This window comes from Pinus tabuliformis, chromosome 6 (genome assembly GCF_031772625.1).
Source record: "Pinus tabuliformis cultivar Carrire ecotype Pingquan chromosome 6, CPIR1, whole genome shotgun sequence".
Classification (NCBI taxonomy): domain Eukaryota; kingdom Viridiplantae; phylum Streptophyta; class Pinopsida; order Pinales; family Pinaceae; genus Pinus; species Pinus tabuliformis.
Window position 1 is genome coordinate 1,410,792,135 of NC_142292.1, and position 26,992 is coordinate 1,410,819,126.

A 26,992-nucleotide genomic window follows, 5' to 3' on the forward strand; every position below is an offset into this window, starting at 1 on the left:
ACTCGGCCAAGTTGGTCTAGTTATTACCGAGCTGGTCGAGTTGTTAGACAACTCAGCCGGCTCCGTAATAACCCGGTCGGTCGAACTGGTTCGAAGGTCGAGTCGACTCGGTGAAGGCATGACTTGGACCAACTCGGCCGAGTTGATTTCAAGCCGGTCGATTCTTACAATAGTGCTTCTAGCATAAAATCTCTAAAGGTCGAAAGAAGGAAGTGATGATCATGGAATTAGTTATATTGTGTTAAATTTTTGCAGCTCAAGCAGAAATTCCCTCCATTGGGAAAGCTTCCTCATCCTTTGGAGACCCTACTAGCCCTTGGAAGAACTTAATTTGCACAAGGAAAAATATTATTTTTAATGTCAAACCCACGTCTTCACAAAAGTACAAGTCGACTTGGGCAAGGAAATTGATCCTCATGAACGATATATAAATAGACCACATGTCACATCACTTGGAGGCATCATTCACACATCACATCTTCTCTTGATTACTTTGTACAACTTCGAAATTGCAGGTTTGAGTTTGCACGTGTGAAGAGAAAGACGACATTTCTGTTTCTTGTGTTAACATTCTATTCTGGGCCTTTGACCAGCATTAACTTTTGGGATTTTTCACACGGTTTGACTTGGTTTGACTTGGGATTTAGGATGTCTTGGAGGTCGAATTCAAAAGCAATGACGACGAATTTTTCTGGGAACTTTGATCATGTTTGATTGCAAACCTGAAGCTACACTTTCACTGTAAGGTTGACTTTCATGTTGACCAATTTCAAAGACATATTTTGGGACTATTTTGACTGAGTTTGATTGAGCTAAAGAGGTTGAGTTTTTTGTTGCCTTGACCGAACCTATTGGAGGTTGATTTGACCATTAACCACGACCAGTTAGGGATGTTGCGACTACTGTTGACTTTCACCAAAATTTGCAAATTTGACTTTTGACCATATTTAACTTCTTGGGCTCATCTTTGATTAAATATTGGATGGTCAATTTGTCTAGTCAAGGCTTTGACCTTTTGACCTGTTCAAAAATCAATGCTAGTAGAATTAGGGTTAGATTTCCTTCTTGATAATTACTTGTGAATTATGTTGGCCTCTTTTACTTATTTGTTGTATTATCTTTCATCAAGCAATTACCCAAATTATGTGTGTATGAAGATCACAAAAGCACAAGACACAAGATGTAGGCACTCTACCAGGGCAAAACGCCCTATCTAGGGGAGGAAAACCCAGTCAAAATCTCTTCCTTCAATATTTTTTCCTGAGACTCTTCAACCTAGACACAGAACTCCTCCACACCAAGTCAGCCCTTCCTTCTTCGATCCAAAACTTCGACCTAGCAGTAGTAGCACTTCGACCCCAACAACTTCGACTTGGCAAGAACAAGTAGCAACTGGTAGTAGCAGCAACTTTGACTTTGACAAAGAGACTTCGATCTCCTAAAGTAGCCCACACGAGAGAGAGAGAGAGACAACCCAAAACTTCGATTTTGTTCTTCCCTTCCTTCTTGATCAACTTCGCACTCCTTTTAGCCTCCTTCTCCCAGTTCGCACTTTTTCCCAACTCTTTCTTGTATATCAAACTTGTGAGAGAGAGTGTCCAAATGAATTCGAACTACTCCAATATATAGGCTTTTGGTGAGGTCGAATTGCCCAGTGAAGGCCAACATGATCTTCTTCAGGCCAACTTGGTGTGGAGGTGACATAATTCATTTTTTACTCAAAAATAATTAATTTTACATAGTTCAAAAGCCCAAGAAGGGTCTCATAAAATGTACAATGATTCTAATGACTCAATATTAATCCTAGGATTCCACAATGGGGACTTTGACTAATAAAATAATGACCCAAACATGAAACCCATGCTTTAATAACTCATTGTCACAATAATAAAAATTTATTTTTCATTCTTTTGGCAAGTACATTACATAATGACTCAAATACATTTATGAAGACAAAACCTAGCTACATTCTTCAACACTACCTCTTAACTAGGGAGGTATTCATAACAAGTACAAGGAAGACTTCAAACTACATGTACTATGAAGAGTTTAGGCACCGGAATGCCATGGACTCGATTCTTGACCAAGGTAATATATCCAATGTCTCTCAACAGTTTAGGAACCGGAATGCCACAGACTAGATTCCTGACCAGTGAAATCTATCTGAGTGAGACTAAGATGGACTAAAGCTTTTAGCCTCTCTAAGTACCATCAGGCTTGCTAACCATCAACCCATGGATCTAGGTGCGTATCTGAAGTCAGACCAATGCCACCCTCACTACATCGGGAACTACACATCAACACATAGTGCCAGCCAAAGGTCCTCCCAGGGAATGTGTCTCACACACAAAGCCTCAACAAATCTCTTCCAGACTTTTATCATCATCAAAATCAACAATATCAACTAAACCAAGCATGCTTCTAAGATATTCAAACTTCTTATTAGGAAGAGACTTTGTTAGTATATCAACTACCTGATCGTCTGTTGGAATAAACTGTAGCTTCACGATCCTATCCTACACCAAATTGCAAATGCAATGGAACTTATTGTTGATATGCTTCGTTCTAGCATGAAACACAGGATCTCCATGCATCTTGATGCAACTTTGATTATCACAGTTTATCATAGTACGATCTAGAGGCTTCTCGAACAAATAAGTCAAAAGCTTCCTCAACCACACACCCTCCTTTCCTACTTCATATGCAGCCATGTACTCTGCTTCAGCACTACTCAAAGCAATGGGATCTTGCTTTCTACTCATCGATGAGATCATGGCAGATCCCAAACTAAAGCATCCACCTGTAGTGCTTCTTCCATCAGTCTCACTGCCACCCCAATCAAAATCTGTGAAGCCTATCATCTTGACTTCCTTGCTATTGTACTTTAGGCATTGGTGTATAGTATCACGAAGATATCTCAATATATGCTTGGTAGCTATCCAATGATCATGACGAGGCTCCAACTAAAACTACCTAAGAATGCTCACATCAAAGCATATATCCGGCCTAGTGTTTACCAAATACATCAGAGAACCCACCAGCTGGAGATAGGAAGTAGGATCCACGAGACTTGAGTCAGAGCTCCTCAACTTCTTGAGATTGGTGATCATAAGAGTAGTCATGGGATTGGAATCCATCATCCCAAATTTCTGCAATAACTTGATGATATACTTTCCTTGCCCCAAATATATCTCCCCGGGATTTTGCCATACTTCCAGACCTAGGTAATATTGTATCAGTCCCAGATCCTTCATCACAAAATTCGGCTGTCAGCATCTTCTTGCATTCTTGTATTCTTTGCTCCACACCTGTAATGTATAGACCATCCACATACAATAGAATAATGACTTGCTCATTATCCACAACCTTGATGTAGAGATTTGGATCAATGGAACTCTTCACGAACCCAATTCTTAGAAGATATGCATCCATTCTTGCATACCATGCCCTAGGAGCTTGCTTCAAACCATATAGGGCCTTCTTGAGTCTACAGACGTGACTATCTTTGTTATTTACTTCAAGGCCTTCAGGTTGCTCAATGTATACTTCCTCACCAATGGTCCCATTCAGAAATGTTGTCTTCACATCCATTTGATGGATATCCCATCCTATTGTAGCATCCAATGAAACCAAAGATCTAATGGTAGTATACCTTGCAGTGGGTGCAAAGGTTTCTTCAAAATCTAAGCCTTCCTTTTGAGAGAAACCCCTTGCAACAAATCTGGCTTTGTATTTGTCTATACTTCCATCAACAGCATGTTTGATCTTGTAGATCCATTTTGAGGTGACAAACAATTTGTCACTAGGTCTAGCAACGATTTTCCAAACCCAATTCTTCATGATGGATAAATCTTCTTCCTGAATAGCTTTCTTCCATACTTCTTGATGAATAGCTTCTTCAAATGTAGATGGTTCGGCTTCAATTAATTTTTCCATATATGAAACATATCCAAAATATGTCTTCGGCCTTTTGCTTTCTCTAAATGTTATTTTCGCAGCTCCATCTCCTTCAGCATCTTCAAGAGTAGCTTTTAACCAATTTGGCCTCTTCCTTCTGTTCGGTATGACCACAGGTTGAATAGGCTCACTTGGTCCTTCTTCTTGAACTGTAGATGGATTGTCGGGTTGTACTTCTTCTTCTTCAAATATAGGTAGATCTTCATCATCGGAATCAATAGGAATGTCCCTGGGTCTTCTGTAGGCATGATTTTCATCAAATTTGACATCCCTACTTACTTCAATGTGTCTCCCTTCCTTGATGTAGATTCTATATGCCTTTGAGGAGAGACTATAGCCAACGAAGATTCCTTTGATGCTTATAAATCTAACTTCTTTCGTTTGTCCTTTGGAATGTGGATATAGGCAGGACTCCCAAAGATTCGTAAATGGTCCACACTAGGCTTCTTCCCTATGAATGCTTCCTCAGGTGTCATATTTTCAAGAATTCTATGAGGACTTCTATTTTGAATATATATTGTTGTCACTGTTGCTTCTGCCCATAGAAATTTTGGTAAGTCTTAATCAAGGAGCATTGTTCGTATACCATCTTCAATTGTTCTATTCTTTCTTTCGGCCACTCATTTTGTTTGAGATAATAGGGAACAATAATCTCCCTCTTAATTGCTACTTCTTTACAAAACGCAATCAATTCTCTAGAAGTGATGTCCCCACCATTGTTGGATGTCAAAGTCTCTACTTTTCTTGGATCTCAACATGGATTAGTGGGGGGATTCGGCAGAAAGAATGGGCTTGGTTTGTATTCTTGTCTCCTTGTCCAAATTTTGTGGTTAGTCTTGTATCCTAGTCCCATGGGACCTCCTTTATTGCCCACTAGCTTTAGCAATAACACTACATGTGAAACCCGATTTTGGTTGTGTGGTCCCACTTCCCGACACCACATACATCACCCCTCTCCACTCATTATAACCCCTTTCCACATATTTCCCATCTGGGTCCACATGGAGTTAGCTTCCCCCTCCCCTTGTCCACACTTTGGGTTGGGCCTGGAACAATGCCCCGGAGGTTGATGCATCTAAAAAGAAAGTAAAAAGCATAAATTACCCACTATCAACAGGAAATGTACCATTAAATGAAAAAAATGGCCGGGGCACGCAAATCCAGTACATAGGCAAAAGCCAACATGAGCTCTATCCCCTATCGTTATGGCCATCACCCTGCTTTATGAGTCCCCTACATCATTAAGGAACCCATGATTGAACCAACCCATGGTGGGCGATGAAATGTCGAACCTTAAGGGGGTAATCACTACTATATATTACACATCATGCTCTCATTCCGTGAAGCCCCAAGGAGTTATAAAATGAAAACACAATAAAAGGCAAAAGGCATATGCAGAAGTGTGGAAAAACAGAGGTTGGGGTAGCTTATGTAGCACGATTGCTCCCTCCATCTATACACCCATGTGTGGGATTCCCTCATTGTTGCTATCCTTTTACGATGGCATGTGGCTCGGAGCCTCCCCTAATGCCCATAATCCATTCCATCATTATGTCACATGACAACATCATTATATTCTTGATTCTTCAATGGAGATCTTCATATTCCAAGTCTTCTACAGTATTTAACTTATGAGTATATGAATCTGTTCGTTACATTGGTATCAGAGTTGTTCGATCCGACCTTTGGCCATCAAGTCTATGACAATGTTGTTGTTGTCACGATTGAAGTGTTTCGCTACACAGAGTTTGGATCTTCTCCATTTTGTTGTTAGGCCTTTGGTCATTTAAATATATATATTTAAAAACAAAAAATAAAAAATAAATTGTTCATTAAAAAAAAAGGAAAATATTATAGAAAAAAATTGCTCATTTAAAAAAAAAGAGGAAAATATTATAGATTAAAATATATATAATATATATATAAGGAGAGAATAGAAAAAAAAATAAGAGTCAAAGATTAAAATTAAAAAATTATATATCTATATATATTAAAAAAGATTAAAAAAATGGTATATAAGAAATAATTAAAAATAAAAATAAAAAGCAAAAAGAAAATTGCCACCCCAACCAGCCACACGACCACCAATTGTTACAAAGTCTTCTTCCGTTTCCGCTCATAGCCACCGCCAAGCGCTTACAGTCGTCGGTGTAATCGACTGAATCCAAGTTTTTCCCATGCAAACTTGTCGCCCTCAATTTTCATAACCCCGACAGGCCACCACAGTCACATCATGATGCCGCCGGCCCAAAAGACCACCTACAATGCCGCCAGCCCAATAGACCACCTACAATGCCACCTGACACTCTGCGCCACTCCTGAATGACCATCGTCGTAGCCAATCCGAAACCATGGCCCTTGTCCCTCGTTGTCTCTTTAGTTGGCCACGACATTGCCATTTCCTTCCATCTTCACTGTCGACGTTGTCCACTCTTGTACCATTGTCTAGTATTTGCCCAACCCCAAACATTGTACAGATTCCAGTGTAACTTATCGTTGCTACCATCCGTGGAAATTTCTAAGTCTGGCACATCATAAATGCCTACTGCATTATCTGGTTTATTATCTCCTACTTGTTCTTTCCATTAACAAGTTATTAATATAAATAACGCAATAAACAAAAATGTAGCCTTCACACATATACAGATCAACAACTGAAATAACTGAGACAACAAAAGGGACGCCGTTATTTTTGGACAATCATCCCCAAAAAAACCCAATGCAGGAAAACCGATGCAACAGATATGAGGGTTTTATTATTTTGCAATTTTCTGAATACAACTAGGGTGCCAGAAATGGCTCACCCTTCAAATTTTTCCTTGGTAGAAGTACCTTTCTCTAGAGACAGATATTCCGACTAATCAGCAACCGGATGATTGGTCCCACAGAACTTCCACTGTTCCTTAGCTAGACAACAAAGCTGCTCCAAGCTATCTTCTGGAACTACGTCACCCTCCAAGGATTGTGTCACCTGCTAGCCTCGCGCTGTCCGGGGACTCCTGCACTGTAGCACTCTCTGTCGCTTCAGTCGCATCCATCTCTACCTACATCTGCCAGTCCTGCTACTCCTCTTCGGGCTCTTGTAGCAACGTATAATCCAAGAGGTTGGGTACCTCAAGGATCCTGCCCCTCATCGCCTATAGTCCTCCTGACTGCAACTCGATGTCTCCCCACTTCTTCTCAAGTGGCACATGAGCACTCATGGCACAATCATCCTCCTCAACATCTTTCTCTGCCTTGGGTGGCACTACCTTAGAGTCAGAAGCCTCTCCCTTACTCTTCTTCCTCGGACACTGGTTCGCATAGTGACCCAATTCCCCACAATGGAAGCACTTGACCTTGGAGAGGTCCTTCTTCCTCTCCTCTTGCTTTCCCGCAAATGCCAAAGCTGCATCCTCTTCCTCTACCTTCTTGACCCCTTTGCTGCTACTCCCTGTCTTGGTCAGTCGTCTAATCTCTTCTTGACGAAGAGCCGCCCACAGTTCTTAGCAATCTAGAAGACTCGCCCTTCCCAGTATGCTCTGGACAAATGTCTCCCACTCCTCCAAGACTACGTTAAGTACGGTCCTTAACATCCACTCCTGATCTGGCGTGGCCCCTATGGAAGTCAGTTGGTCACGCATCTCCTTCAACCGATCGAGGAAGAGATCTATCTGCTCTCCCTTCTGCATCTGGTATGACCTTAGCTGATTCTCAAAGACCATCTTCCTTTGCACGGAAGTATGCTAGTACACTGTCTTCGAAGTGTCCCACATCTCCTTTGTCGTTTCCTTCTCGGCAATATGTTGGACCACATGATCCTTGACCCCATCAAGGATGATGCACTTTGCCTTAGCCATTGCCTCCTCATACCTTTCATTAGCTACTGGGTCAACTAGGATAGCCATTACTCTCAAGGCAAAGCCCTTGATACGATGTTTGTCTAGAATGGACAAGATCCTAGCCTTCTAGACCACAAAGTTGGATGTTGTGTCCAGCCTGTCCTGATCTCTCAACCCATTCACGGCCATCTCTCTACTATTCTCTGTCGACTCCTCTGAGTCTCTCTACTTCCCGCCTGGAAGTTCTCAGTTCGACTCCTGCTGAGTCTCTCTACTTCCCGTTTGGAAGTTTTCGGTTCGACTCCTCCGAGTCTTTCTACTTCCTGTCTGGAAGTTCTCTTCTGGACTCCCTCTGAGTCCTGATTTCCCTCCTGGAAATCCTTCTGCCAACTGTCAAGTTGCTCTTCTCCGATCATCTGTGCAACTACAACACTGATCTGAATTCCTTAGCTAGAAATCCACCTCGGCAGCAACTCCCTCTACCTTGGTCTTGCCCTGTTAGGTATTGTTCTGACCACAGTACCCCACTAGCTTCACTCCTGCACACTGCCCACAGCTTCCTTTGCCCCAACAACTGAAAGATTGAGCCTCTGGGCTCTGTGCAATCTCAGCTACAGCAAAGATAGCTCCCTCAAGCACTGCGTCAACCCTCCTGGTCTCTACGTGGATCTGCGTAAGCCTCTCTCTGCCCTCCTCAGCCTCTGCATTGGCCTCTCTTTGGCCTAAACTGATGACGCAATCCCTCTGCGTCAACCCTTCCTCTGTTGCTTCTTCAAGGATCAGCTACTGTCACTCAAGACAGCGGATTTTGCTACAAATGCTCTGCTTAGTTGATGCCTTCAGCTCTCCTATGATCTATAACCACACTCTGATACCATGTTGAATTTCTAAGTCTATCCATTAGAAAATTAATCTGTATTCTGGTGGTTTATTTCTTCTACTTGTAAATTTTGAACAAGTTATTTAAAACATTTAAATACCGAAATAAATGCAATACAGTCACAACATCTGCAGATCATCAGCTGAAAGAAAACAAACACACAAGTGACACCGTTATTTTTGGACAAATGTCCCCAAAAAGACCCAATGCAAGAAAACCGATGCAGTTATTTTGAGGGTTTATTATTATGCAGTATTTCGTTGAGTACAACTGGGTGCCTAACCGGCTCACCTGATAGGGGAAAATACACGGCAACAATACCTCTATATTCGGAAACAGGTATTCATAAAACCTGTCCCACAAAACCCTCTCCAACGACTCTAAAGCTCAGCGCTGGCCCTTCTGGCCTCCACGTTAGCCTCTTGTTAACCTACGTCATCCCTAGGACCCTCGGCATCAACCCTCTGAGGCATTGTGCAGCCGCCGGGACCCTCTGCGTTACTCCAGCAGCCTCTGCATGGATGACGCAGTCCCTCTAGCCTTTGTGTTGTCTCTGCTGGGCTCTGCGTGGCCTGAAATGGTTGCTGCTCTCACTCTCCCCACTTCTGCACTGGTCTCTCAATACTCTCTCTACCTCTCTGTCCAGTACTCACTGCCCCTCGCTGCTGATCATTGATTCACTTTTGCTTAGAACCTCGCTCTAGCAAAATGAATCACTAATCACTCGGGCGTATCTTCCAACTAACCCTCAAGCCTCCTCTTATACTTTTCTCGTTGGTCCTTCAACGGCCGAGATTAAATCTCTAATCAATGGCTAAGATTATATTTGGCTTGATCCATGACTTTTGGAACCTTCTAACCCAGTTTTATATTAATACCCATTAATATTTTATTTTTCCTAAGCTTAGACTTAGTAACTCCATTAAAAATATTAATTATTTTAATATCTTCCAAACCGCATACAATCTATCCAAACCATTTCTAAGGCTTGGAGATCTCATGTGCTTTAGCCTCTCTACCAATTTTCATGGCTAGAGAACATCCAATGCTACCCCAAATCAACAGTTGAGAAGTAGGATCATCAGGGAGTTTTTGGTCAGGTGGAAGAACCTACCCGAGGAGGATGCCACTTGGGAGGGGGAAAAGATTCTTCAGCATCCAGCATTGCAGTTGCTTGAGGATAAGTAACATTTTGCCGGGGAGGACTGTGATATTCCCACATAGCAATATTACTAAGGGGAAATATCACTTTTGTCATTTTTGTCATAATTTGGACTAATACTTAGGAAAAGTGGGTTGCGGGACCCCACTTGGAGTTTTGAGATAAGGTAAGGGCCCAACATAGGAGGAAAGGAGAAAATCAGATGGCTAGTGGACGATGGGGGTATCCACAAAAGGGAATATGCTCTCCTCTTGGAAATAGGCACTCTTGGAGGGAAAAGTGAGGAAATCAAAGGATGGGTCCCACATGGGGGAAATTGGAGGCTCAATGACAAAATAAAAGGCACTCAATATGGGGCATCTTTGATCATTTGAACATTCACCCTTGATTAGCATGCTTGAGCTGAGAGCCAAGTCTGCATGTGCTATTGAGCACACGAGATTTTCAAGCGAGAATCTCACCCTACCTTCGTTGGACTTAGAGTGCCAGTGCTATGAGGTGTTTTTCATCCTTTTAGATCTGTCCAGGGAGTTTATCTAATGAATTCGTGAAGCTGGGGAGTACGTGGGACACAGAAGAGGAATACGCTGCTCATGGAGAAGTCGGTTGTAGAGTAGGAATTTTGTTGAGCTTTCAGGGACAACTTCAAGCCTTTACTTGTTGGGGACTTACAGTACTTTCAGGGCCCCAATTCGTCAGAGATTGCAGAGACCAAGCCATTCATACCAAGGACTGCATGGGCCTACGTAGTGGTACTTTGTGCGACACGTGGGAGTTGCGGAAGAGAAGGATCGAGGGTTGTAGCTTGTGGGATCATTCAGGGGGGGCCTTTGTTGAGTATTGCAACCATTTTGGGGACCTTCAACAGTGACAATCACAGATGGGTCAAAATACCTAGCAAACAGTGAAGTGAGGGGAAATTGTGCCGAAATTTCAAGGTCAGCATTTGGCCAAACCCTTGTTGGGTTTTGGTGGGTTATTGTAGGAGAGAACGGGGTTAGTTTTCTGAAAAAAATTTAAAACCGGAAGGGGACCAAATCATCCATTCTTCACAACTAGCAGCTCAGTTTTTTGGGGGATCAGCACAGACCCATAGAGGGAACAGCGACACAACAGTCGGGACACTTGTTTTCATTACTTGGGATTTGGTAACTTGCCCAGGCGCACACTTTCCAAAGACCTGATTGTAACCCCATACTTTTATAATAAAATGGCTCAGAGCAGCGCAGTTTTTGGCTCATTTCATGGTGTTTGGTTTGTGTGTAATTTTTGGTGGGTATTTTTGCCATGCATGATGTGTTTGTGATTGTAATCCTTAGGGATATTACATTTGGTTCCAATAACATTGGATTTAAGTGAATCCTTTTGACATTTTTCTCTCATTTTGCAAACAATGAAAAGGGTTTGGAGAGCAAAGGAGGATATTAGAGTCCAACGCCAACCCCATGGCTTTTTTTCTCTAGAGGAAAAGCCATCACCTGTGCTTGTAAAAGGGGCAGGGTAAATCACTAGTTTATGTATCTAATTTCATTGTAGAGGACTCAATATGGTGAGATCCATTTATTATATTTTTTGTTGATATTTTGAGGCTAATTCAGCATTCAAGATTCAGAACATGTTGACGTGTGATGTAGCAATAGGCATATTATGCATCTTATATATTAGTTTTCTTTTCACATTTATTTGGTAATGCATTTAATGTTGTTGATGCTTTCAATGCTTTTATATATATATATATATATATAGCTAATTTTTGTTGATTTTTATCGATATTTTCCTAATATTCATCATTTTATCATTTTTTGGACCCTTTTCGATTTTATCCCAATTTTGATTTCAATGACATTGCAAGCAATAGAGTGTTCCCATGCAATCTAGGGCTCAATGCCCTCTTCCAAGATTCCCAATGCTCCTCCAAACTACGTCATCCTCCACCCAACTTCACCATGTGTGAACTCCATGAAGAAAGCCATTAAGCCATGTAGGAACCCAAAGCTCCAAGGAAGTGTGCCACATATGAATCAAGACAGGGCATAGCACCCCATGAGAAAATTATGTCCAACGTGTATGTCCATCATAGTACAACCAAGGGTAATCAACACATCATGCACCCAATGTCACTTGAAGCACCATCAAGCATGGTGTAAACCTCGAAAGTTAACATCTTTCCCACAAACCATAAGTCCTTATCAAACAATGATTTGAACCCTATCAATTTATGTCTCCGATAGATTTTCCCCTTACAAACTTTAGTACCTTCCCCCTATGTATAAAGACAAGTACAAAGACTCAAGACAAGTTCATCTTCAAGATACAAATGGTGCAATGTGTGAAAATTCGGAATCCCGAATCACTATTGCAGCAAATTATTTATTGTTTCCTACAGTAAACACTGAAACGAATACACAACATCCTACACCATTAAAATTATAGGCGGAAACAAGAAACTGAATAGGAAACAAATACAACACACACACACACACCTACACAGTTATTTTTGAACAAACATCCCCAGAAAAACTCAATGCGAGAAAATCGGTGCAGCATCTGAGGGTTTTATTATTATGCAGTAGTAATTCACATCTACACAGTTATTTTTGGACAAACGTCCCCGAAAAAAATCAATGCAAGAAAATCGGTGCAGCAGCTGAGGATTTTATTATGATGCAGTAGTAATTCTGAGTAAAATTCATTGGATGCCCAAATAGATATCCTATACAGAGAGAAACTGGACAAAATAAGTAGTGAGATGCTCTCACCCTGTCGCTGGAAGAATCTAACCCATGATCTCGTTGGAAAGAGGCTCTGTGTCAACTTCTGTTCAGAACTATGTCGACCCTATGCAGTGTCTACGTCACCTCCATTGGGACCGCGCTGCTCCTTCTTCGGATCCTCTGCTGCCTAGAAACTTTGATTTCCAGCCTCCCGGTCTGACACCCCGCCTCCCGGAAGCTCGATTTCCTCAGCAAGAAATTCAATCTCCCTCTAGGCTTTGCGCTGCCACTGTGTGGGCCAACGTCAGCCTCTCTTTGGAAGGCAATCTGTCCTCTGTGCCTTGTACTCTCTGGCCCGGAAAAGACTCCTCAACAAATACTATCCATGCCCCTCTCTGCAAAAGATCGCCTCAAAATTCTTTCCGGAAGCTACTCTGCTTCAGAAAATCAATCATCTGATCTTCCCGCGATATGCATTCTCCAAGTCCCCTCAAGCCTCTTCTTATATCTTTCTGTTGGACAACCAATGGCCCAAATTAACTTCTAATCAATGGCTTAGATCATTTTCACTTGATCCTTGTCTTCTTCTAGAAGTTACACCCACAGTTTAGATTAATACCCATTAATTATTTTAATTTCCTAAGGTTAGACTTAGGGTCCCATTAAAAATAATTAGTTATTTTAATAAAACTGCCTCTGAGTGGAATTTCCCAAAACAGTTTCTCGGTATTGGAGAATGCATGTCCCTAAGCCTCCCAACAAATTTTGAGACATCGAGCACATCTGATGCTACCAAAAATCAACACAATGAACCCTCATGTGCTTCTACATGATTACCACAACTAAAGTTCTTCCTTCCCTTTAAATAGAAAAGGTGAGGGAGGGAAACAATAGTAAAATGGAATAGGTTCATAAGAAACTTAATCTAATCCTCAAGATAAAGTATCCTAGTAAAGCACTATCTCTTCAAGGTGTTCACATGTCAAGACAAGGCTCCTCAAATGGTGAACTCTCCAAACATGGATTCCTCCTTAATATGTGCCTTGGGTCCAAATCAACCTTAAGAAACATGCCCTCAATCCAGGAATTCTTGAGTCAACTTAACACATCCTCCTAAGGCATCCTAAGTGATCCCAATGCTCCTAGGGCTAATAATCCTACCCTTAGTAGCTAGTGCTCCTCCTCCAAGGTAGATCCAACACCCATGCATGTAATCATGCTCCTCAAAACATGTGCCATGGAGAAAATACAGCATTCCATAGTCACGAATCTCCCAAGGTGGGGGCACACTCCCAAAATAGGGGCCACCTAGGGAAACATTTCCGTGCATCCCCCTTTTGAGGAAATGTTGGGTCAAATATTTCCCCAATGTGGGAGCCGTATTTCCCCAAAAGCGGTGCTTATGGGCGTCCTCCCTAAATGTTTCCTAGATACAAGAATTTATGAGTGGGGAAGCCCAATATTCAACCCTAGCGCCCTACTAATGCTATGTAATTAAAGGTAATGTGCTTTTATATGCTCTTATTCCGGAATATATATATATATATATATATATATATATATATATATATATATATGAGAAACTACATTTATTTGAATTCTCCATTCATTATTCGAGACTCTGCTTAGTGCTAAGAAAAATAGTAGATATTAAGGTATGAAGACTAGAATAGTAAATTGAAATTACTCAAAAAAATAGTAAAAAGTGATATATATAGATATAGATATATATATATAGTAACCCCTTGAACAATTTGGAGGTGCGCTGTAGCTATTCGGGGAATGCATCCCCCAATCCCTGCCATTCTCCCATCTCAATAACTAGTGCAACATAGATAAAAAGTGACAAAAATGTATTTCATAGCTTAAGTAGTGAGATATAAACATAGTTCATAGAAACATACAATCAAGAAGAAGCAGATTATTAGTAAGCAAACCTGTGGGTGGCTTCCTCCAATTCGCACCAACAGTGACTGAATCAGTTCTCTTACAGCTGGAATGTTTGAGTGAATTCTTGCAATTATCTGTGGCAATACTACCAACCAGGTATCAATATTAACATATGAAAACCCTTCTTGCAAAGCTACCTGCACTTGAGCAGTAGCCCCATGGTTGAACCATAAAGTAAGCAGTCGAAGGATATCCTGGAGAAACATCACAACTAATCAGGACAGAATGCTTGAATCGATAAAGAAAACAATTGCTTCTAACATATAAAGTTAAAATATATCTGCAATCCTTTGTGTGAGAATTTATTAAACAATAACAATTAGAAGGGATATAATATCGATTGACAAAACTATATGGACATTGAACAAGAATCACAGTATTAGCCCAATTTTAGATATGTCATCTTTAATGCTACTGATGAAATTACATTGTTAGTCAGGAAGATAAGATCAATAAACCAGCATATATATTAATAATATGTGTGTATTGAGTGTATGTGTGTGTTTCAAGTTATATTTTCTTTATATTACTATTATACCCTAGGTATATCGCATGTCCTCCCCCCCAAAAAGCTTTTGTCTCAATGAACTTATTAGAGAGGTTTGTTCATCAGGAAACAATTTCTTGAAAGAAATGTTCTTTCATACTGTCGGTTGGCACACCCTGCAATCTATCTTCTTCAATAGTTGTGAATTGCTTGTTTTGGTAAGGAATGGTTCAAATCCAAACAACTTATAAATCTCTCATTGCCATCTGAATTCCATGAATTGTTGTTCAAGATTGGTAGCATAAGCACCTCACTGCATGAACCCTTCGGCACCTAAAACTACATCCATTCCACCAAATGGTAAACTTTAAAGTGTAAAAGCATGTCCTAGGTTGAAATCATGTATTTGTACACATACTTCATGACATTTTCCAATCACAATGATCTCTTTGCCATTTGCCACCATGACTGTTAGATCTTTAGTGGGATATATGAAGACATTAAATCTTTTCGCAATGCTAATATCAATAAAGTTGTGTGTTTCAGAATCCAAAAATATTATTGCATTTTTAGTTTTTGTAAACCCTCAAAATTTCAGGGTCCTTGGTTGTAAAATTCCTTTTATCGTTACTAGAGAAATTCTAGGAATGCCTTCTTTATCCATTTTGAATTTTTTATATTCCAGTATCCCATATGCTAGGTAAAATTTCTTATCTTTTTGTCATGGATTCTAGTTGCAGGTCCCATCAAGGTGGCCCGTGGTAAGAAGCAACATATCTGCATTTCCTTTTTGTAGACCCTCAAAAATTCAGGGTCCTTGGTTGTAAAATTCCTTTATCGTTGCTAGAGAAATCCTAGGAATGCTTTCTTTATCCATTTTGAATTTATTATATTCCAGTATCCCATCTCCTTGGTAAATTTTCTTATGTTTTTGTCATGGATTCTAGTTGCAGGTCCCATCAAGGTGCCCCATGGTAAGAAGCAACATATCTGCATTTCCTTTTTGTAGATGTCAGAGGGACCCTGTTTTGATTGTTGGCTTTATTCCCAATTAATCTTACACTACTACTAGGTTATTGGATGCAGAAGATAGATGTTAAGAACATCTTTGGGATAATCTTTATTTCCAAAAATACTGTCAACTACCACATTGTAATCACCATTATCATCTAACTCAGTCATAGAGTCCTCTGAACCAATTGTATACATGTCCTTGCACAATTATTGATGTTACTTTAATTTTTCATCATCATCTTCAATGTGGTGCAATTCAAGACATTCTTTGGTTTTTTCCTATTATCCTCGCTGTCAATTATTTTCATGTTCACTTTACCTTACTATGATCTCATGATGAAGTCTTCTCATTGGTAAATTAGGTAATCTGATGTGGCTTTGAGGTGGGGCAATATTAGCTGGAAAATCTAGCAGCCTTTGAGATGACAGTGGTTGGGCTTGCATATCAATCAGTATTGTTAATCTACCCTCAGATTTACGTTTGAGTGTTCGTAGTCTAGCTTTGTCTTCATTGTTACCATTTTGGCATTCTTTATAGAAATTTAGAGAGTTGACTTTTAATGCAAATTTAGAAATTTCAACCCATTTACCTGAGGATTTCTAGAACTATTTCTTATGAACCTTCAGCCTTAATGCTGAATCTGAAATATTAAATTACAGCAGTTAATATTTCACTTCAATCCAACCGAATTCATCAGGCAGACCAAGAAAATATATTTCAACTATGTAAACTACCACATTGTAATCACCTTCGTATCTAACTCAGTCATGGAGCCCGCTGAACCAATTGTATGCATGTCCTTGCATATCTATTAATGCCACTTTACTTTTTCCATCATCATCTTGCATGTTGTGCAATTCAAAGTATTTTATGTTTAATCTATCCATCCTATGCTTTTGGTAATATCCTTCTTGTCAATTTTTTCATCTTCATTTTACCTTATTATGACGTTGTGACTGAAGTCTCTCATTGGTAGATTTGGTAATCTGTTGTTAATAGTTATCCTTGATGATTTTTCGAGTGCAATAGATACTAGCACAAATTTCTGAAATATTGATAATTACTTCAAATGTAGATATTCTTTTAGCACTTCCAGTGTAGCATTAACCAATTACACTTTAGAAATTCAATCATAAATCTATAAGGACAGCAGAGAACACAATGCACAAAGAGAACACAAGATTTACCCTTGGAAAACCCACTTGGGAAAAGAACTCAGCAACCTTTTCCTTAAGAAATTATTCAGTTCAACAAGAGATACACCTAATGTTGCTAATCAACTATGAGGTCAAACTGACCAACAATGCTATGATCAAACCTCATCAACCAGCCCTCTTGTCAAGTCAATTTTCTGCCCTTCAACTTTGGCCCTCTCTGATCTGCCTAGTTCGAATTTTGGCTTCTCAGAATATGCCCAAAAACTCGGCCCTGCTGCCCAGTTCAACCTGCTACCCAGAAATTGCCCAGAAACTCACACATGCAAAGTCAATGAGAGAGAGATAAATGGTAGAGATGAATTCGTCCTTCTTCCTGTCAAAAATTGGCAGATGAGGGAGCAATTCCCCCATTAGAGAAGCCCAGCAACCCCTAAGGAGACCCCTCTTCTACTTGAGAAAAATTAAATTTGCACATGGAAAATATTGTTATTATTATGCTGGTCCAAGTCAACATGAAAAAGTCAAGTCAGCTTAGAGAGAGAAATTGACCCTCCTACAACCCATATAGATATGAGTATCTTGACCACACTTGGAGATATCATCATTACTTCACATCATTCATCAAATGGTTCACACACTTCTGAAAATTGCAAGGACAAGTTTACACGTGCGAAGGAGAGAGAAGAATTATGTTGATCAACTTTGACTTTCTGTTTTAAGCATTCTTTCACCAGCATTGACTTTGGCTGATTTGACTTGGCTTCACCGAATTTTTTCTGTTTTGGGAGGCTGAATTCAGGGAGACTTTGACTGAACTTCTGGCCATACTTTGACTAGTTTGACCGCAGATTCTATCCATGGTTTGACCGCAGGTTGACTGGGATTTGACCGAGTTGCAAGAAGGTTTTTGGATTTGTTTTGACTGGGTTTGACTGAAGATGGAAGGCCACATTCATTACTGGGTTGACCAAAATTTTCTGAGCAATTTTGACTGTTGACTTGACTAGTTAGGTCAGGTTGTTCACTGCAATTGACTGCACTTTCATAGGGCCGAAAATTGTGGACTGGTACTTTGACCAAATTAGACTTTATCTCTCATAAATTATAATTGATTGGTTTTTGGATTTGTTGAATTGGAATAGTCAAAGCTTGACTTTGACTTGTTGATGGATGTACAATTTGGATTATCTCTATTGAACATTTGATTTAATAGAAGAAGAATTTGGTTGGGTTTTCCTCCTTGTGGGGTTTTTCCCTGGTCTTTGACCTAAATCTCTGTGTCTCATTGATCTTGGTTGTCTTCTATTGTGCATATTGTTTACTGTTCTATCTACAATTGATTATTGTTATTGGGTGATTGAATATTAAATTGAAAAGTGAATGCTACTAGAAGAAGAAATTGTTTAAGTGATTGTTACAACATAGAACATTGTGAAAAATTAACATGGTATTAGAGTTGAGGTGAAGACAAGCCCAAGGAGACAAGAGCAATCACCCCTTGAAGATATCTTATCTGTTGTTGAAGATCATTTGACTTGGTCAAGATGTCTACCTCATACTTCAAGATTGAGGAGAAACTAAATGATTCCTCCAACCTTGTTGCTTGGAGGGAAAGGTTGAATTTGACTTTGGAAGAGAATGATGTTATGGAATATGTTGAAGGCAAGATAACTGAGCCTCTGGAGAATGCAACTCTTGCTGCCAAGTCCAAGTACAAGAAAGGAGAAATCAAAGCTAAAATATCATTATTGATTCCTCGAAGGATCATCTGATTACTTATGTGTCAAAGGTGAAGAAGTCTAAGGAAATGTATGACAACTTGATTTGAATGCATGAGGTCAACAATCAGAGCCATATCATCACTTTGAAGAATTCACTTAGGGACATCAAGATGAAACTTCATGAGGATATCACAAGTCAGCGATCAACTTTTGTCTATTGGTGAGATTGTACCAGATAGATAGATGATGTTGATTACACCTAGAGGCCTACCTATTTATTGGGAGACATTTATCACAACCATTAGCAACAATGACAAGCTCATCACATTTGATGAGCTCTTAGGCAAGTGCACTCAAGAGGAGTCCAGGATGATCTCTACAGGAAGAATTCAAAAGTATAAAAATGGAGAACCTATTGCATTTTCTGCCCAAGACAAGAAGAAGAAAGAGAAAGGAAGGCCCTCAAATTGGAAGTGAAGAAAGCAAGGTCAAGGGTTCAAGAACAATAATAGAGGATTCAAGAAGGACATGTCCAAGATCCAATGGTAAAAGTGCCACAAGCATGGTTACTATGCCCGAGATTGTCTGGAAGGAAGAAATGCTCCAAGGAACAAGTTTGATCAAAGAAGGAAGAGAGGAGGACCCACTGCCAAAAAATAGATTCATCGTGCTCCTAAGAGATCAAGGAATTCAACGTATGATAATAATGCAGCTGAAACTCAATCCCAATACTTTCTTATTTTTTCTCTTTCTAGTTCCTCTCCTCCAGATTCTTTTGATAGTTGGTTAGTAGATAGTGGGGCTTCTAGACGCTTCATTGGTTATCATGAAGTCTTCCCAAACCTGGTTGAGAGGGAGTCCAATTTGAAGATTATTCTTGGAGATAATGCTACATATCCTATTTAGGGGACTAGGTATGTTTCCTTTCATTTGGATTTTGGTCAAACTATACATCTACAAGACGTTTTGTATCTGTTGAGATTGAAAAGAATCTTGTATCTATATCTGCCATGGAGGACAAAGGATTCAAAGTTGCTTTCTGAAGCATAAAAACTGATAGCTTGTTTACTTAATATGATAAAAATACACAAGAGGTATTTTAAATAATAATTTATTATATATATAAATGTATGAGTGATGATGCATGTACCAATGAGGCCCTGCTTGTATACCTAGGTAGGTGACCTTTCATGATTAGGCATGTCTTTTAGACATTCCTTTTCACTTAACTAATGACTATTTAACATAATCAATATTTGATTATTTGATATTTACATTTATTGTATTTATTTAATTGTTATGAATTATATTCATAACATAGCCCCTTTCTTCGAAAGCTTTGTCCTCAAAGCGTTAATGCTGTGGATTTTCTTCACTTAGTGTTTGTCGTCTCGATGTATATAATCTGGCCATCCTCTCGTCATGTAGCTCATTAGTAATATTCCCTTGGATTTTTTTTTTATTTTTTTAATAACTCTAATTTTATTTTTATTTTTTATAACTCATTTTTTTTAATATAGTTTTCTTTAAATAATAATAATAATAATAATATTTTTTTTATAAAATATATATATTATAAAGTTATAATATCTATTTATTATATAATATTTTTATTTTTTATAACTCATTTTTTTTAATATAGTTTTCTTTAAATAATAATAATAATAATAATATTTTTTTTATAAAATATATATATTATAAAGTTATAATATCTATTTATTATATATATTATATATAATTAAGTTTATATATATATATATATATATATATATATATATATATATATATATATATATATATATATATATATAACTTTATATGTATATTACCTTAATACATATTACCGAATCGACAACCATCACGATGCTTCATTCATCATTTGACGGATTCATGATAGGTTATCCGAACAGAACTGGAGTCGTGTCTGATGTTTGGCAGCGAACAGACGATGGGGCAGACGTGGATGTGATCCACGGCAAGAGGCAGTCGAAGAGGCTGGATAGGGGATGGTCAAGCACGGACTCCTGTCTGGACACGGGCAGGGGAATGGAGACAGAACATGACTTGTTCTCTACTGACATGCGTGGGTTGGTGGACAGCGTTATTGTCCGCATGAGGGACGAGAGCACGGTGATGGGTGGATAAGGTTGTAGCGGGGTCAGGCAACACTATATGCTGAGTAGGGATGCTGAGCAATGTGAATGTGGACAGGGTTCTAGTGGGAACCTGCACAGGGTTCCAGTGTGAACGGGGACAGGGTTCCGATAGGGAGCAGTGGACCAGACTGCGACTGGTTGCATGTACAGGTAAGACGGCGGGGAGCTTGCCTTATGCTATAGCATAGACTACAGAAAATCAAGAAATGGTCGTGAGAAACTGGGAAATCCGTGAATAATCCTCTCTAAAATCTGACTAACGGCATACCTTGGAATTCTAGTCACAAACGAAATATTATTTCTAGTGGGACTCTAGACACTGGCCCCAAATGCCCGAAGCCTTCCCTGACCATCAACCAATACACCAAAAAATATATTTCCCTCTTCGATGTAAAGCATATCTACTGTCAAAACATTACAACATTCTTCAGGAGCTTCTGACACTGGCTTGCTTTGTATTTCTTCAATTGCTGAAGGGTTGATGTTCTTGCTATTTCCCACCTCGCTTGCATGTCTCAATGAATTGCGTGCACTTACTTGCACCTCTAATGAAGCACTAGATCCAACATACAAACTACTCCCATAACTGTAACTTGTATGGCAGATTTCGGAGTCTCTGTTGTTGCGTACTTCATCTCCGCAACTTTTCTCACTGTTGGTCTCAGAGTTTCTCCTAATGGGTACTTTGAAATTATAGCTTTTCTGACTGCTGGTCTCAGAATCTCTGCTTAAAGCCACTGCTTCTCTAAAAATGCCACTAGATATAGAAGGCAATTGCATATCTTGTGGAACTTCTTTGAGTTGATAAGAGTCACTTTTCCTAAATTTTGCAATATGTAGTGTTATTTTTGTTCTCCTCTCTATTGACCTCAAGCTCTGTCAATTGTCCATCCAAAGCTGGAAAATATAGCTCCTGAACACTCACATCTGAGCTCAAGTTTCTTTTATGTGGTTCATCAGGAGTTGCGCTTAACTCAGTAGCCAAGGATAACTCCTTACCTTTTATTTCCTCAGTCGTTGGTAAGCTTTGAAAAGGATTGTTGGATTCACAAATTCCCGCAACAGTGACAATGTTAGTGTATTGTCCATGGTTCACATCAAATACAGACAAATTTTCTGAATCTGATTCAGAGTTATAAATAGCATAGGTTTGACTTTCATCCGAATGAACAACATGACTCTCAATTACAGGAACATTGTTGTCAGCATCCAAGTTCATAGAAAAATTACCCCCACTAGGCATTTCTGTTGGGCTTAGTATCTTGAAATCTCTGACAATTGCATCTGATTCCGCATCTGCTTGACTGGGTAGTGAGCCACTTATTAATCGCTTCCTGTCTATCTCCTACAAACACATACACAATTCCTGACAGTCCATTTACCCTCTCATCACAAGTTGGCTCATGGGCAGTGCGATCAATGCTTCTAGACATTTTGTCATTTTTGTCATTTTGTCATTTTGTCATCCTTTGATTTTCATTTTCATTCATGTTACCTGAAGAATTCTTATTTCATCATGATCAACATCACTTCCTCGATTTGGGCATTTTTTATTGTTAGCCTCTTTCATGTCAGTGTTTTCTTCCTTGTTATGATATTGTTCATCTTCTTGTTTCTCAAGATAGTCCTCATCCACATCATCTTCATCCGGATCATCTTGATCTATATCATTCTCATCCATATCAAGATCAACTCCATCTGGATCCTCATCTTGATCTATATCAGCTTCATATTCAACATCATAATTATCTAATGCTTCACCTTGTTTCGTTCCTTCACTGTCACTATTGTCTTCCTCTACATAACTTTTCTTTAGACATGCTGAAACTTCTGCACATGATTTTTCTAATTACCGAAACGCTTCTTGAATTTTACTAGATTGCTCAACGCCTTCTGGATGTGAACGTAATGGCACATTGTGCGGCGAACAACGTTCAAAGACCCACATGATTATATTGTGCGCCATAGCTCCGATACCACTGAAGCATAAAAACTGATAGCTTGTTGACTTAATATGTTAAAAATACACAAGAAGTATTTTAAATAATAATTTATTATATATATAAATGTATGAGTGATGATGAATGTTACAATGAGGCCCTACTTTTGTACCTAGGTAGGTGACCTTTCATGATTAGGCATGTCTTTTAGACATGCTTTTTCACTTAACTAATGACTATTTAACATAATCAGTGTTTGATTATTTAATATTTACATTTATTTTATTTATTTACTTGTTATGAATTATATTCATAACACTTTCACAAATGGAAACATCCTTGCTTGGCCAAGGAAGTCTAGCTTGAAGGATGCCTTCACTCTGGGATCTAGAATTGAAGACCTTTACAAATTCAATGGAAGACCAATCCAAGCATTGGTCCATGATAGTACTCATCCATTTGAGTTGTTGCATCAAAGATTTGCTCACCTTCACTACAAAGCTTTGCCTAATGTGAGAAAGATGGTTTTTGGGATGCCTAATAATCATGATACGACTAGATCAAGATCAAGATCAAGATTGTCAAGGATGTGCAAGCAATGTTGCAAACATTGGCATCGGGATAAAATTGGCAAGGGTCCAGAAAACCAAAAATCGGGAAAATCGGGAAAAAATTAGTAAAAATCGACAAACATTAGCAAAATCAAGGTACCATCAAAATATCGGTAAAAATTGACAAACATTGGTTAGGCCAAAGAAATGTGATTTCAAGATAAAATCGAGATGTTATCGAGATGTTCACAACATTGTGTGCAAGTGAAAAACATGTGAAAGGACCATTTCCTTCTAGTAGTAGCAAGACTGATGGAATACTTCAACTTATATATTTTGATCTCTATGGACCCATGCCTATGACCTCTCTTGGAGGATATTTGTACTATATAATCTTTGTGGATCACTTTTCCCGCAAGTCATGGATTTTCTTCTTAAATGATTACTATGCTCGAGATTGTCCGAAAGGAAGAAATGCTCCAAGGAACAACTTTGATCAAAGAAGGAAGAGAGGAGGACCCACTACCAGAAAAGAGACCCGTCGTTCTCCTAAGAGATCAAGGAATTCAAGGTATGATAATAATGCAGTTGAAACTCAATCCCAATACTTTCTTATTTTTTCTCTTTCTAGTTCCTCTCCTCCGGATTCTTTTGATAGTTGGTTAGTAGATTGTGGGGCTTCTAGACACTTCATCGGTTATCATGAAATCCTCCCAAACCTGGTTGAGAGGGAATCCAATTTGAATATTATTCTTAGAGATAATGCTACATACTGTTAAGGGGACTGGGTATGTTTCCGTTCATTTTGATTTTGGTCAAACTATGCATCTACAAGACATTTTATATGTGTCGAGATTGAAAAAGAATCTTGTATCTATATCTGCCATGGAGGACAAAGGATTCAAAGTTGCTTCCATAAATGGAAAGGTCCTTGCTTGGCCAAGGAAGCCTAGCTAGAAGGATGCTTTCACTCTGGTATCTAAAATTGAAGGCCTTTACAAATTCAATGGAAGGCCAATCCAAGCATTGGTCCATGATAGTATTCATCAATGTGAGTTGTTGCATCACAGATTCGCTTGCCTTCACTACAAAGCTTTGCCTAATGTGAGAAAGATGGTTTCTGGGATGCCTGAGATGCGACTAGATCAAGATGGAGTTTGTCAAGGATGTGCAAGCAATGTTGCGAACATTGCCATCAAGATAAAATAGGCAAGGGTCTGGAAAACCAAAAAATCGAGAAAATCAGGAAAATATCGGTAAAAATCGGCAAACATAAATAAAATCAAGGTACCATCAAAATATCGATAAAAATTGACGAACATCGGCTAGGCCAAAAAATCATTATTTCAAGATAAAATTGGCATGTTATCGAGATGTTCACAACATTGTGTGTATGTTGAAAACATGTGAAAGGACCATTTCCTTCTAGTAGTAGCAAGACTGATTGAATTCTTCAACTTATACATTCTGATCTCTATGGACCCATGCCTATGACCTCTCTTGGAGGATATTTGTACTATATAATCTTTGTGGATGGATTTTCTTGCAATTCATGGATTTTCTTCTTAAAGAAAAAGGACCAAGCATTTCACATGTTCGGGGACTTCAAGGGATTGGCAGAAAATCAAACCGGAAAGAAGATCAAAGTTTTGAGGACAAACAATGGTGGAGAATTCACTTCAAATGAATTCATTGACTTTTGCAAGGAAACTGGAATTAAGGAGACCACCATACTGTATAACCCTGAACAAAATGGTGTAGCTGAAAGGAAGTACAGGACTGCCATGGAAGCAATCAAAGCTATGTTTGCATAATCAAAAGCTATCAATCTTTCTATGGGGAGAAGTTGCTAACACTATTGTCTATGTTCAAAATAGAAGCCCTCACCGAGTCTTAGGTGACAAGATTCATGAAGAAGTCTTCACAAGTGTGAAACCCAATGTTGGACACTTAGGATCTTTGACTTCCTTATTTACTTTCATGTGCCGAAGGAGAAGAGGACCAAGCTGGAAGTTTTAGTAAAGAAAGGTACTTTTGTTGGTTATTGTGAAAATTCTAAAGCTTATAGAATATATGTACCTGGTCAAGGGAATATAGACTTTAGTAGGGATGTGACATTTGATCCAAATGTTGCTCTTGGTAAAGCAAGGGGCACTCCGCCCCTTGCTAATGTTGAGAGAAAGGATGATGACATGGATGTGCAAGAAGAGCCTCCTATGCCTGAGCCGGAGCCTGATTTTTCGGATGAACCCATGGCACCAATGGATCCTTTGGATCCCCCTCAATGTGATCCTTCCTCTACTAGGAAGAGACCATTATGGCTTTGTGACACTTTACAAGTTTCTAAGAGACATGTTACCCAAGGAGGAACCTTCAGAGATAGCAAGAAGCCATGCCGATACCAGGGATACATTATAGCTATGAGCAACATTATACAAGTTGAACCATGTACTTTTGAACAAGTTGTTAAAGAACAACTTTGGAACGATGTTAGTGCTAAAGAATATGAGTCCATCATGAAAAATGATGAATGGGAAGTGGTTCCAAGACCAGAAGGTAAATTTGTTGTGACTTCAATGTGGATTTACAAAATCAAGCATGGTGTTGATGGAAGTGTTGAAAAATACAACGCAAGGATTTTGGCTAGCGGATTCTCCCAAAAAGAGGGAGAGGACTATGATGAGACTTTTTCACTTGTTGCCTAATATACTACGATTCGATCGATCTTTTCTCTTGTTGCTAGCCAGAGACAAACACTTCATCAAATGGAAGTGAAGACTGCATTTCTACATGGCATTCTCAAGGAAGAAGTATACTTTGAGCAACCATTGGGCTTTGAGGAGCATGACGGGAAGAATCATGTGTGCGGGCTGCAGAAAGCCCTTTATGGCTTGTTGTGAGCCCCTAGGCCTCGGTATGTCTGCATTGATAGCTATTTGATGAAGCTTGGAAGCAATGTTGATCTGAACCTCTAATGCAAAGTTGACCAAGGTATGCCTTTGATACTAGTATTATATGTTGTTGATTTATTCTTCACAGGTGGAGAGCGTCTTATTCTCCAATGTAAGAGGGAGTTGGCCTTTGAGTCTGAGATGAAAGATCTTAGTTTGATGCACTAATTCATAGGCTTACAAGTGTGGCAAAGACCTAGTGAGATTTTCATTCTCAAGGAAAATATGTTGTCAAGTTGTTGGAAAGATTGGGGATGGTGGAGTGCAAGTCTATGGGCACTCTGATGGAAATAAACTTCAAGAAACTTTGTGGTGGAGTTGTTGGACCTGACTTGGAAAATCCTTTTGAGTACCAAAAATTTATTGGAGAATTGATGTTCTTAGTGAATACTAGACTAGACATATGTTTTGTTGTCAACACTTTGAGTCAATTTATGGCGGAGCCATCACATGCACATTGGGTTGTTGCTAAGCATGTGTTGAAATACCTGCATGGGACTATCCTTGAGTGTCCCTTAGTAAGATGCCCT

The 26,992-nt window shown here is 39.3% G+C and overlaps 1 protein-coding gene across 3 annotated transcripts in view; it reads right to left on the reverse strand.

The window, feature by feature from the left end:
- The window catches only part of LOC149263930 (serine/threonine-protein kinase TOR-like), a 491,915-nt gene that overhangs the window by 154,804 nt on the left and 310,119 nt on the right, over nt 1-26,992 (reverse strand). For all 3 annotated transcript variants that reach the window (XM_089426963.1, XM_089426958.1, XM_089426968.1), the window contains exon 42: nt 14,472-14,678. In XM_089426963.1, the coding sequence (XP_089283089.1) occupies nt 14,472-14,678 (207 nt within the window). The remainder of the gene's footprint in view (nt 1-14,471; nt 14,679-26,992) is intronic.